This window comes from Megachile rotundata, chromosome 8 (genome assembly GCF_050947335.1).
Source record: "Megachile rotundata isolate GNS110a chromosome 8, iyMegRotu1, whole genome shotgun sequence".
In the NCBI taxonomy this organism is placed as follows: Eukaryota; Metazoa; Arthropoda; class Insecta; order Hymenoptera; family Megachilidae; genus Megachile; species Megachile rotundata.
In genome coordinates this window covers 12,161,561-12,174,980 of record NC_134990.1, presented here as the reverse complement: position 1 = coordinate 12,174,980, position 13,420 = coordinate 12,161,561, and the positions used below count along the sequence as shown (strand labels likewise).

At 37.2% G+C, this 13,420-nt stretch overlaps 1 protein-coding gene across 2 annotated transcripts in view; it reads right to left on the bottom strand.

Moving 5' to 3' along the window:
* LOC100878150 (trehalase) overlaps positions 1-13,420 on the bottom strand; it is a 48,289-nt gene that overhangs the window by 11,826 nt on the left and 23,043 nt on the right. For both annotated transcript variants that reach the window (XM_076535187.1, XM_012290375.2), the window contains exons 2-7: positions 11,950-12,066; positions 9,539-9,840; positions 7,887-8,065; positions 5,333-5,514; positions 4,331-4,577; positions 2,071-2,311 (exon numbers count right to left, since the gene is read on the bottom strand). In XM_076535187.1, coding sequence (XP_076391302.1) covers positions 2,071-2,311; positions 4,331-4,577; positions 5,333-5,514; positions 7,887-8,065; positions 9,539-9,840; positions 11,950-12,066 — 1,268 coding nt within the window. The remainder of the gene's footprint in view (positions 1-2,070; positions 2,312-4,330; positions 4,578-5,332; positions 5,515-7,886; positions 8,066-9,538; positions 9,841-11,949; positions 12,067-13,420) is intronic.

The following is a 13,420-nucleotide window of genomic DNA, read 5'->3' as shown; positions in this document are numbered from 1 at the left end:
ATTTGCCTAACTGATTGCAACAAACTATTATTCTATTCTTACTCTGCGAGTTTTGATTATTATGACAGTTTGCAGATGGGTCAAAAATTATGGAAGCGGAAATTTAGGGATGAAATTTGGAGATCCAAAAATTTAGGGAATTTAGTATTTCGAGATGTGAGAGTTTAGGGACTTATAGTTGGAGATCTAGGGATTTAGAAATATGGGGACTTGGAAATGTAAGGATGGAGATCTAGGGAGTTGGGGTGTAGCAAATTGGGGATCTAGGAAATTGGAATTTAGGGAATTGGGATCTAGGGAATTGGGTTCTAGGGAATTAGGATCTAGGGAATTTGAAATCTACCGAATATGGCGAATTTGTAATCTAGGGAATTTAGAATTTGGGGAATTTGGAATTTGGGGAATTTGGAGTTTGGGAAATTTGGAGTTTGGGGAATTTAGGGAATTTGGAATCTGGGGAATTCGTAACTTGGGGAATTTGGAATTTGGGGAATTTGGAATTTGGGGAATTTGGAATTTGGGGAATTTGGAATTTGAGGAATTTGGAATTTGGGGAATTCGTAACTTGGGGAATTTGGAATTTGGGGAATTTGGAATTTGGGGAATTTGGAATTTGGGGAATTTGGAATTTGGGGAATTTGGAATTTGGGGAATTTGGAATTTGGGGAATTTGGAATTTGGGGAATTTGGAATTTGGGGAATTTGGAATTTGGAGAATTTAGAATTTGGGGAATTTGGAATTTGGGGAATTTGGAATTTAGGGAATTTGGAATTTGGGGAATTTGGAATTTGGAGAATTTAGAATTTGGGGAATTTGGAATTTGGGGAATTTGGAATTTGGGGAATTTGGGGAATTTGGAATTTGGGGAATTTGGAGTTTGGGGAATTTGGAATTTGGGGAATTTGGAATTTGGGGAATTTGGAACTTAGGGAATTTGGAACTTAGGGCATTTGGAATTTGGGGAATTTGGAATTTGGGGAATTTGGAACTTAGGGAATTTGGAATCTGGGGAATTTGGAATTTGGGCCTTTGGCATTTGGGAATTTATAATTTAGGGAATTTAGAATCTAGCGAATATGGAATCTAGGGAATTTGCAAACTGGGAAATTTAGAATCTGGGTAATTTGCAATCTGAGAACTAGCGATCTAGGGAATTTGGATTTTGGGGAATTTGGAATCTAGGGAATTTAGAATCTAGCGAACTAGCGATCTAGAGAATTTGGAATCTGGGGAACTAGCGATCTAGGGAATTTGCAATCTAGTGAATTTGAAATTTAGGGAATTTGGAATTTAAGGAGTTTTGAATCTAGGGAATTTGAGAATTTAGGGATTTTGGGATCTTACGAATTTGATGATTTAGGGAATTTTAGAATCTAGGGGATTTGGGAATTTCCGAGCATTCTTAAAATTTTGAACTTTCTAAATCATTTAACGTAAAATCTGCTCTTCTAAAAACGTCAAAATTCGAGAGACTAAATATACTAAAACGATTGATCCCGAATATTTGTAAAAGTAGAAAAATATTTCACCGTACGGACCCAAGGGTGCATTCAGCCCAGTAAATCAGCGTTTGTCCTGTTTCCCTAAAAAAGACTTGGCGAGAAGAACTTATCAGAATTCAGTCGAATGCACAATGCATCTGGACCGGCGCTTAACAATACTGTTGGTGCATTCCACGAAATGCATTCTCGGTCCTGTGACCAAAACAGGCACGTATGCAAGCACCTTATCTCGATTCCATTCGATTTCATTCGAACGTTACAGAATCTTGGAGCAAAGAATATCCCTCGATACTGGCCAACAATGCGAATTCCGTCTTAACCTCTTAGGATTTAACGGTGCTTTTATGTACGACAAGAGAATTTCAAGTAAACAGCACTAGAATGCATGCTGTTCTCTATGCAAGTAAATTTGAATCAAGCTTTTTATGATTAAATTATTTTGCCAGAAATACATTTTGACTTTGATAATTTACTTTTGTAGAAAATTCATAGGAGGCTAAATTTAATAGAAATTTGTAAAATTTCGTGGTAGGTTAAATTTTGAGATGATCCAAGTGTTAAACTTACCGAAGTAATTATCGATAGAGTTTCTTCTCAGGTAATCGATAGCCCGCAGCGCGTACAGTTCTCGCAGATGTCGATTGTAGCTTTTGGTGTACAACGGCACAAGATTCGACGGGTAAAACGTCTTCCTGGATATGCCATTTTTCATGTCGTAGTCGAACCACATGCCGTCCTCCTCGCACCACAAAACATTGTCGATGGCAATCTGAAGTTCCGTCGCGATCTTCGCGTAATACTGAGCTTTCTGAAAAAGAAGCGCCGGTTAAAGAAAACCGCAATCCATTTCGTTAAAAACTATTTTATCTTTCATGCTTGCCAATGTATTACGAAGATAAATTATCGCGTAGAAAATAATTTGAAAGCTTCGATCCGCACACGTAACGACCCTTTTTATCTCTGTTATTCCATTTTGTTTTTACGCGTTTGCGTATCCCGCCATTTCCTTCGAGAAACGGGACGCAAGAAATGGTAGACGGGGGAAGAACGAAACGAATAGGAGATCCGAAACCAATTATCTTCTTTCAAACAGAAATATAATATACTTTCACAGAAATTGTATTTGTTATGTCAAGACTTTCATCGGTACAGACAAGTCTGATATTTAGGAAGGAATTACTCATCGAATGAGTATGTTACTATTATCAAATTGTCGTTCAATTTGATATATGTTATATTCAGTGTAATTTTATATGCACTAAGTTTGATGCAATTTGATATACGTTACATTCTGTGTAATTTGATATGCGCTAATTTGGTGCAATTTGATATATGTTACATTCAGCGCAATTTGATATGCATTACATTTCATGTAATTTGATATATGTTCATGCAGTGTAATTTGATATGTATTAGATTTCATGTAATTTGATATCTGTTCATTTAGTGTAATTTGATATGTATTAAATTTGATGTAATTTGATATATGTTCATTCAGTGTAATTTGATATGCATTAAATTTAATGTAACTTGATACAAGTTAACTTCAGTGGAATTTGACATACATTAAATTCAATGTAATTTGACTTACATTAAATTCAGTGTAATATAACATATACTAAATTCGATGTAACATGACTTCAAATAAATTCAATATAACTTGACACACAATAAATTCGATACAATATGACAAACACTAACCTCGATTAAATTTGACATGCATTAATTTTGATCTAACATACACTAAATCTGATTTAATTTAACTTACACGGTTCATAATCCATGGTTGGAGGTGAAGCAGGCAATACAACAAGAGTATGATATTAAAAAGTGTGTTACCATATTCTCCGATAATTACCCGACTAAAACAAGGGGCTTCTATATTATACTATCCTATCTCATAATTGGTACCCGTATGTTCCGCGGAAAATGTTACATTAACTTTCCAATCAATAACAGTAGATATATGTATAGCGCTATGGTAGAGAGAAGATATTTTCATTAGTGGAGGTTCAAATTGATAACTTTGGGGAGTTGGGGACTGGGGAATTTGGGTACTGGAGTGTTGGAGAGTGTAGGAATTTGGAAATGTGGGAATTGGGGAATGTGGGAATTGGGGAATGTGGGAATTGGGGAATGTGGGAATTGGGGAATGTGGGAATTGGGGAATGTGGGAATTGGGAAATGTGGGAATTGGGAAATGTGGGAATTGGGGAATGTGGGAATTGGGAAATGTGGAATTGGGGAATGTGGGAATTGGGGAATGTTGAAATTGGGGAATGTGGAAATTGGGGAATGTGGGAATTGGGGAATGTGGGAATTGGGGAATGTGGAAATGGGGGAATATGGGAATTGGAGAATTTGGGAATTGGGGAATGTGGGAATTGGGGAATGTGGGAATTGGGGAATGTGGGAATTGGGGAATGTGGGAATTGGGGAATGTGAGAAGTGGGGAATGTGGGAATCGGAAAATGTGGGAGTTGGAAAATGTGAGAATTGGAAAATGTGGAAATTGGGGAAGGTGGGAATTTGGAAACTTGGAAAAATGAAACCCCCATAACAAAAGCCCCATAATAAAACAGCTGCTTCCAAATAATTTCCCTCCATCGCACTAAAAACAATTGCACGAGCAAAGTTTTGAAAGGGTTTTATAACGGAAGTGGTTGTAACGAAAGGGTTCGTTCGATTCAATTTCGCAAATGGATCAATAAATTGAATAGTACTAAATGAGCTAACTCCTGTAATTAATAGAACTACTACGATATTACAGCACGTTATATACATTGATTTATAGATACAACTTCGTCAGCTTTAGATTCGAGCTTACCGCACTGTTTCCCAGGAGAGTGTGAAATTCGCTGAGGAGCCGTCCGTTCTGTTGCAGGATCGCATTCAGGTCGACAGGTATAATGTACTGTGTGCTAATGTTTAGTAAAGTGGGCACTTCGTTTTTGTTGTTGGCCAAAAACCACCTGTTGGAGAAGTCCCATCCGCTTTCGGCGCCCGCCTTTAGATTATTGTATAAGAAATCACGCGATTTTTCTGGTAGCAGCTGTGCCAAGTTGTAGTCCTCCCTGGAATCGTCAAATATTTCTAATATGATCGCGTGAACATTATTTATACAAATATTACTCATTTATTTATATAAGTCATATGTGTAGGACATATGTGGACATATGTAGAGATACATACACAAGGGTATAATTATTTAAAAAATAGTTGTCTTTTATTATTGTATGATAAAAAATAATAATATTTTATCATTTTTATTATTGCATTTTTATTGTGTATGACGCACCCATGACGCACACGTGACACACTTGCAGTTTTAATGCAAGTTATTTTCATATTTGTGGTACACGTGAATTTTCAATTTGAGTGCAATAACCTGCAGGTGTCTCATGAGTTGTCACATGAGCTATGACGCACTCATGACGCACCTTGTAAAATAATTAACAAACATATGTCATAAGTTGACATCAGTGCATACTTACTAACCCCTCAAAATTAATTTGTTACTGTTAAAATCTGTATACGTGCACCTTAAGAACGATTTCAACAATAAATAAAAAACACTAAACTTGAGAATTTGAAGTCCAGTAAAATTGCATAAATCATTGCTTCTAAATTCAAACTGGTTACCAAAGTGTACATTTTCTTTTTAGCAAACCTCTGACGTTCGTTTTGTCAACAAATCTACAAATCGAATCTACATATGCACATATGACCCGCAACTCCGAGAAATACGTTATCAAAGTTCGACCATCAACTTTTTCGTCGAACTGCATAAAGTTGGTAGAACTACAGGGACAAAATAGAACACGGTTACCTATAACTTTCCGGTCGCGGTCTGGCGCTGTCTACAACGTAATGTCCCATCTTGTATGTTTTCCCGTCCTTCGTAACCTCGATCATCTTCCGTTGTTGCCAAAACGTAAACTCCTTCTCCAACATAGGCAGAATCGAACCGAGGTACTCGTAGTCCCCCGTGAAATCCAAGTACCTCGATACCTAAGAATAGAAGTAGGAATTCAGCAACAAGCGTTCTGTGTTATCCGAAAACTTTTGCAATATCGGAGATGCTTCTTTGAAAGTTTCGGATAAACATGCTGTCACGGACAACGATACAATCGCGTGTCTTTATCCGAAATATATTTAGAGGACGACAGTATGCAATTCTCTAGCGAACTTTCTGACGATCTCAAAGCAAACTTTCGACATTTATACTGTCTTGGATCTTTATTGGATCTTTTTGTATAAGGGGTGTTTTGCAAAATAATCTTCACCTTTTCATATTTTTAAATTTCTATCATTCTAAATTTATAAATTTTCAAATTTTTAAATGACCAAATTACTTTGGTTTATCAATTGTGACTGTCTGCGAACGCACTCTCAGAGATAAGTTAAAAATATAAAAATAATTACGTTCTTTCAGCTCTTCACATTTTTAAATTTCTACCACTCTAAATTTATAAATTTTCAAATTTTTAAATGACCAAAATTCCGAGGTTTATCAATTATAAATTTTACGTCATTTCTCCATAAATATCGCATATCGACCCTTTAAGTCAGAATATCAAAGAAACGGTAAGAATTTGAATGATGGGTTTATTGGTCCAACCCGACTGCTAAGAAACGTTCTATTCAACCACAGATTCGAATTCGTTCCGCGAACGGATTCTTCGAGATCCTTTGAAATGCAATTCAGAGTAACGAACAGTCTAGTTGTGGAAGAATTTCAGATTACACTTTGATTCGTCAAAGAAGCAGCAGTTCACGTGTATGCACCGAAGTCCCTAGAGTATCCTGCGACTTGAGGTTTTCATGTGCTGAAGGAAATCTGGCACAAAGAATCCACATGCAAACGATTTTCGTGAGTTTCTGGCTTGTTTAACCTCTTAACCATCGTTTAAAATTTTTTGTGACACAAAATTTTTAGTTGATCCTAATTTATTTTCAATAATGTTATATTGAAGTTTTACAGTAGCTGAGGTGATTCTGAATAAGATTTCCCTTTGAAAAAATGGGGTTTGAAGCTTCGTTTTTGAATTATTCACTCGTATTTACATCTCCAGCCGAATTTTAGCTAAACCGATAGAAAATCAGAAACTGTTTTCCCTCGGCAATGTCACAAAAATTGTTAGCCCACTCCGAGCTTTTGTGAAACGTAAAAATTCTTCGAAGAGCCACTCTCGAGTCATCAAGTACGCAGCAAAATAAAAGTACGTATCAAGTTCCAAGTATCAGGTTTCAGGTATCAAGTATCAGGTTTCAAATATCAAGTTTCAAGTATCGAGTTACAAGTCTGGTCGTTAAAAGTACGTATCAAGTTACAAGTATCAGGTCTTAGGTATCAAGTGTCGAGTTTCAAATATCAAGTTTCAAGTTCCGAGTATCAGGTTTCAGGTATCAAGTGTCGAGTTTCAAATATCACGTTTCAAGGTCCAAGTATCAGGTTTCAGGTATCAAGAGTCAGAATCCTTCAAAATCACTTCAGTTACCTCCTATTTCAGGGACTTACACAATTACACTAATTGTATCACTTTCTTCCCTCAATGTACACCGGGATCATTTAACTACCTAGTGACTTGTATCCAGAACTCGTGCATCAAAATGCTACTCTCATTGCAATGTACATCTGATCATATATGTGATCAAACGTGTTATTTAAATACCTTCATATGCATATATGATTATTTCAGTGCAACCTGTAATCACATAATCCACAACTGTTCAGGTTCCCACAGTAAGTAAATATTCAGTAACAATTTTCCTTACCGGAAAAATATTCCGGTAAACTAATGGAACTAGAATTTTCGTTCCAGATGCCCGAATAACGCACAGTTTCTGGCGATCGATTTTTCGAATTCAATTTCGTGGAAATCCTAAAGGACTGTCCGGCGAAGAAGGGAAAACTTTTTCCCATGGCGGTAGGTTGTCAGGAAAGTGGTGTCCCTAAATGGGAACTCGAACGGGGTCCAACGACACGAAAATAGCTAAGTTGGTTGAAATTTCGTCGGACATTCGTAGACGACCGAACAAGGGCGAAATCGACGGAATACATATCGAATGCGTGCAATAAATGAAACTGCAATTAACGTTAATCGATGCGACTTTAATTAAGTCGAATCTCAAGTCCCATTTCGTTCACGGGTTTCCACTGTAATTATGCACGATTGGTGCACACGTTTCTCTATCGAATGCGTTCGCAACTAATTTACTTCTCGGTGATCTGGAAATTATTGTTCGTGGTCGGAAAAAGCACTGGTAATTCGGTTTGTAATTAATTTGGATTTATAGCAGTTAATGGCTTTCTAAATGATGACGCATAGATGGATGAACAGGAAATGAATTGGGTGTCAATATGAAAAAATATGACGTACCATGTGATGTAATAGGGGTGGTTGGCTCCTCATCAGGTAATAAATTCTACCCCCGTTGGGTATGAACCCATATTTCTCCACCATGTCCACGAAATTGTCTATCATTCCTCTGGCAGTTTGATACATGTCGGATAACAACAGTCCTTCAATCACCCAATAGCTGTCCCAGTAGTAAAACTCTGTTGACGGAAAATCAAAATTTCATGAGATTCTAATAGAAATGCATCTATTTTACAATAAACAAGGTTTTAGGTTAATCTTTATACCGACTTTTGATAGTGTCGAGTTTAGCGCATCGATCGTTTACTATACACGCGTGACAATACGTAACGTGAAGTTATAGAGCGTGACGTTACCACGTGTGACGTTATCAAGCGTGGAAATACACAGCGTGATGTTACCACGTGTGACGTCAGGCCTGACATCACAACGCGTGATGATACAATACGTTGTTATGCAACCCATTATCACGTGTGAGAATGTAACGCGTGTCTGGCGCGCTGCAATTTAACTCTTGGCGAATTAACGTGGAGTTCTAATGCGACGAGAATTTAACGCGTGGAGAATTCAACCTACGATAATTTAACACGTCGCAAATTTATTGAGTGAGAATTCTAACGCGTGGAAATTTAACACGAGGAAATTCTAACGCGTTGCAAATGTAGTGTGTGGTGAATTTAACGCGCTGCAAGTTTCACGCGCAGCAAATTTAACGCGCAGCAAATCTAACGCGTTGCAAACTTAACGCTTGACAAATATGACGCGTTGCAAATTTAACGCGATGCAAATTTAACGCGCTGCAAGTTTGACGCGCAGCAAATCTAACGCGCTGTAAATATGCCGCGCAGTATATCTGACGCACTGCAAATTTGACGTGCAGTAAATCTAACGCGCTGCAAGTTTAACGCGCAGCAAATTTAACGCGGGACAAATTTGATGCGATGCAAATTCAACGCGCCGCAAGTTTGACGCGCAGCAAATCTAACGCGCTGCAAATTTGACGCGCAGCAAATTTAACGCGCAGCAAGTCTAACGCGTTGCAAATCTAACGCTTGACAAATTTGACGCATTGCAAATTTAACGCGTGACAAATTTGATGCGACGCAAATTTAGCGCGCTGCAAATTTGACGCGCAGCCAATCCAACGCACTGCAAATTTGACGCGCAGTAAATCTAACGCGCTGCAAATTTGACGCGCAGCCAATCTAACGCGCTGCAAGTTTGAGGCGCAGCAAATTTAACGCGGGACAAATTTGACGCGATGCAAATTTAACGCGCAGCAAATCTAACGCACGGTAAGTTTAACGCGCAGCAAATCTAACGCACGGCAAGTTTAACGCGCAGCAAATCTAACGCACGGCAAGTTTAACGCACGGCAAATTTAACGTACAGCAAATTTAACGCAATAAATCTAGCACATGTCAAATCCAATACACGGCAAATTTAATGCGTAGTAAATTTAATGTGTGATAAATCCAACGCTCGACAAATTTAACGCGTGATAAATCGAGTGCGTGACAAATTTAACGCGTAATAAATTTAACGCGTTGTAAATTCAATCGCAAGTCCAACACGTGGCAAACTTAATTTGTTATGCAAATATTTTAATGATTCCTGTTATTTATAACTATGGACCACATTTAAATCGTTACCTTTAAATCGACCTCCAGGGATAATGAATCCATTTTTCACGTAAATCAGACTGTGTCTATCCGGATGATCCTTCACATCAGAGGTCATTTTCCTCGCAAGATCTTTCCAAATTTCATTCAGGTGTCTCGCCCACTCTCGATATTTCGGTTCCTGGATGCGTTTCAAGATCGAGGGATTGTCCGTCCAATCTGGCAGTGTCCAATTCACCAGCTCGTTCGACGATGCGAAATTCTCATTAACGTATTGAGTCAGCTGCGATCGACTTGGTTTATTATTCGTTGCGTTCATCAACCGGTCGAAGCTGCTCAGACAGAAACAGACGTGATTGGCTAGTTAATTGATCATAGCGTTGTCAAACAACCGAACTGTTTGACCTGCTATCTCCGAACCGGTTTCACCGGGAAACAGGATTCTGTACAACTCAATAATCGCCGACGGACGTAAATCAAAAACTCTGAATCGACTGGTTTTTACGCGCTCGCAATTCGAGACTGGACGAAAGTTGATGAAACCAACTATTTCCTTTTTTTGCGTTGTGAAAACGCTGTGTGTTATTGTAGTGCAATGATGATTATATATGCAGAATTTTCGTTTAATTAAATTGTTAGCTAGTTGTAAATTTTTTATTTGTTGTTTTTGGTGTATGTGAAATTTTTTATTTGTTGTTTTTGTTGCATGTGAAATTTTTTATTTGCTGTTTTTGTTGCATGTGAAATTTCTAATTTGTTGCTTTTGCTATATGCAAAATTTTGTATTTGTTATTTTTGCTATATGTAAAATTTGTTATTTGTTGTTTTCCCTAATCTTAACATTAGTCATCGATGAACAGAATAAAAATTAACGTGTTAATAATTTGATAATTTTATACCCAATAGAGCAACATACTAATTAATATTGATTTTAATGTTCTAAATTTAGAGATAGATTTTTTAAATAAAATTTAATATTGTGCACCTTCAACATTGTTAGCAGAATTGTATTAAAAGGTTTCGACTTTTAATTTTCCTAACTTTGTTAATTGTTTAATTGCGGCTATGACGTAGCATAAAAGGTTAAGAGTAAAGATCAAGAATAATGGTGGTGTCATGGGAGTCGGGTTATGGAAGTCGTACGAAATTGAAAGTAACCCATCGTCGTAAAGCGAAACACTATAAAAATCGTAAAGGTCTAGGTGATTTAACGCGGGCAGCTATCCAACGATCAAATAGATTGTTTCGAAAACACGCTCGTTTACCGTGATTCCTTTTCTCAGTATCTCATAAATTATAGCTGTTCTCGTGTTGACATGCTACCCCTTCAGAAAGATACAAATTACAAGTTTAAGAAATATGGAAATTCTTTAATGTTGTACCTTTGTCAAGGTTCTGTAGTTTCATTTTTAATACGGTGTCACAGAAATGTAGGACAGAAATATATGATGTGTGGACTAATACTTTAATGGCCGCACGTCTATGTAGCCTTTACAGATGAATTGAAGAATTTAACAATGAATTGAAAAATTAATTTAAAAAAACTTTATTTGAATTCACGAAATAATTCAACATATGTGAACATGTACATAGAATAACAACAATATGACAAATAATTAGTATGACAGTATAAAAATAATTAATATGACAAATTTAATATTTTACGTTTGTTAAAATAATTATTGAAGCAGTCATCAAAGGGTACCTAACCTATGGTAACATCACACACATGTGAGCCGCCATCACATGTGAGCGGCCATTACATGTGAACAGCCATTAGCTCTGCCATCACACATGTTACGTGGGCAGCCATTAAAGACACATTCACAACACTAATAATTAATATTACAACTTTAAATGATTTTGTTGAACTTTTTAACTAAAAAGTTTCAAGCTGCTGTCTGCCAATAGCAAAAGTACAAATGTGAAGAGTCAACCCTCATATGTAATATTCCACACGTGACGCACGTAACTGTCGAAGTGCGACTGGCTCATATTTTCACCATGATTAAATTTCAACTTTAATTTCAATTCCAACACATTCACCAGTGATCGTCATATGTGAACTATTTTGAACATGTGGATATTGTCGTAACGTTATAACATTACGATAATTAAATCAATCTATGTGCATCACCAATGTGTATCATTTGCCACAAAATTAAGAAATAAGGTTTCATGAGAATTCTATGCAACATCAGATTATAAAGTAATCAAATTATTAAGCAACATCACACTATTAAATGTGTGCCAGTTAAGTGTGTGTCTGTTAAGTGTATGCCTGCTAAGTGTGTGCCTGCTAAGTGTCCGCCTGTTAAGTGCCCGCCTATTAAGTGTGTGCCTAATAATTTTCTCCATTAAAAGTCCTTTCATTTGAAATTTTTATCATAAACTAACAAATACAATATCCAAAAAAAGCAATAAAAAATGAAGATACTCACTTGGCCAACGTGACCTCAGGATCGTGCAACTGATGAAGATCGACGAACGTTTTGCTGTCAGGAAAGATTGTGGCCAGCTGAATCGTTTTCAATAATTCTCCGGTGCAGTAGATCTCGCTGAAAACGTAAAAACAAATCGTCGTATAAATTTTTCGGCTCGTGTCCTATCTGCAGATTCGCGACATCGTTCAACACGTTCCACCGTATTTTGCTCCGGATGATGTTTATTAGCAATGAAAGCATCAGTTTATTAAGATCAATATCGAAACTATAACAGCGAGTTATCGTCGCAGATAATATAACAAACTGATAATCCTATAGCGTTGTTATTTAACCGCACTCCTCACTCTGAGCCGATTATTCGCGTTAATCCGATTTCGATCGCAGCGGGAGATCGGTCAATGCGTAGTGGACCTTGGTAGCGTTAATCGCCTTTTAATTACTCAGAAATTAAATCACAATATATTTAGCTATGTTAGTATTCTTTGTTTTAGGAAAAATTTGCGTCATGATTGCATTGAGTGCGTCACGAGTGCGTCAAGAATGCGCCACGAGTGCGTCAAGAGTGCGTCACTAACGTGTCAACAGTGCGTCGCGAGTACGCCAAGAGTGCCTCAAGAGTGCGTCATGAGTGCGTCGCGACTGCATCAAGAGTGCGTCACAAGTGCGTCATAGCTCACGCGCCAACTCACATAATATTATCAAAGAAACTGAAATTCATATTAGACATTCATAAAAGACATATTTTCCTCAAAAACGTCTTAATTCCACCACAGAATAATTTTGTCTCCACCATCCATTATTTACGTAACTAAAATTTGTATCGTAACGAACAAAAGGTTGATAATACGCATCAAGCCCAACAAGATTAATGACAGACACGTAATCTCGCAACGTTTCTGAAAGAGAGAATACTGCATTATTATCAGGACAGTTACGGTTGTCTGATCATACCCGTCCGTTTCTACTGGCAGAGGAGTCCTCCGCAAGAAAAAAAGACGATCGAGATGCAAAACAAAGCCAAGATTTATTTGTTTTGCAGATTTGGCACGTTGTTTCCAGAGGATTAAAAAAAAACGTAGCCACAGAGGCGTCTATCGCGCAGCGAACGAAAGCGAATTACGATGAAAAGCTAATTCGAAAACGGTGCCAAAGTTGGTTGCTCGGAAAATAAACAGCTGCCGATGGTTTTAACCGCTCCGCTCTTTTCGCTGTTTTCGACGATTACAAACACACCTTGCTGAAAGTTACATGAGGCTGTGAAATCCATTTAACATGTACTACTGTCAATTATTTACGTTAATTATATAAAACTATATAATTGAATGAAGGTACCCATTTTTAATAATAAATCTCAGATAGCATGGTTAAATTAGATGATTAAATTCTAACAATTATGTAACAGTTACTATCAAATTTCCCTTCAATAATAATTGAAGATTATCACCGAGTTACCAGGGCATCGGATTAC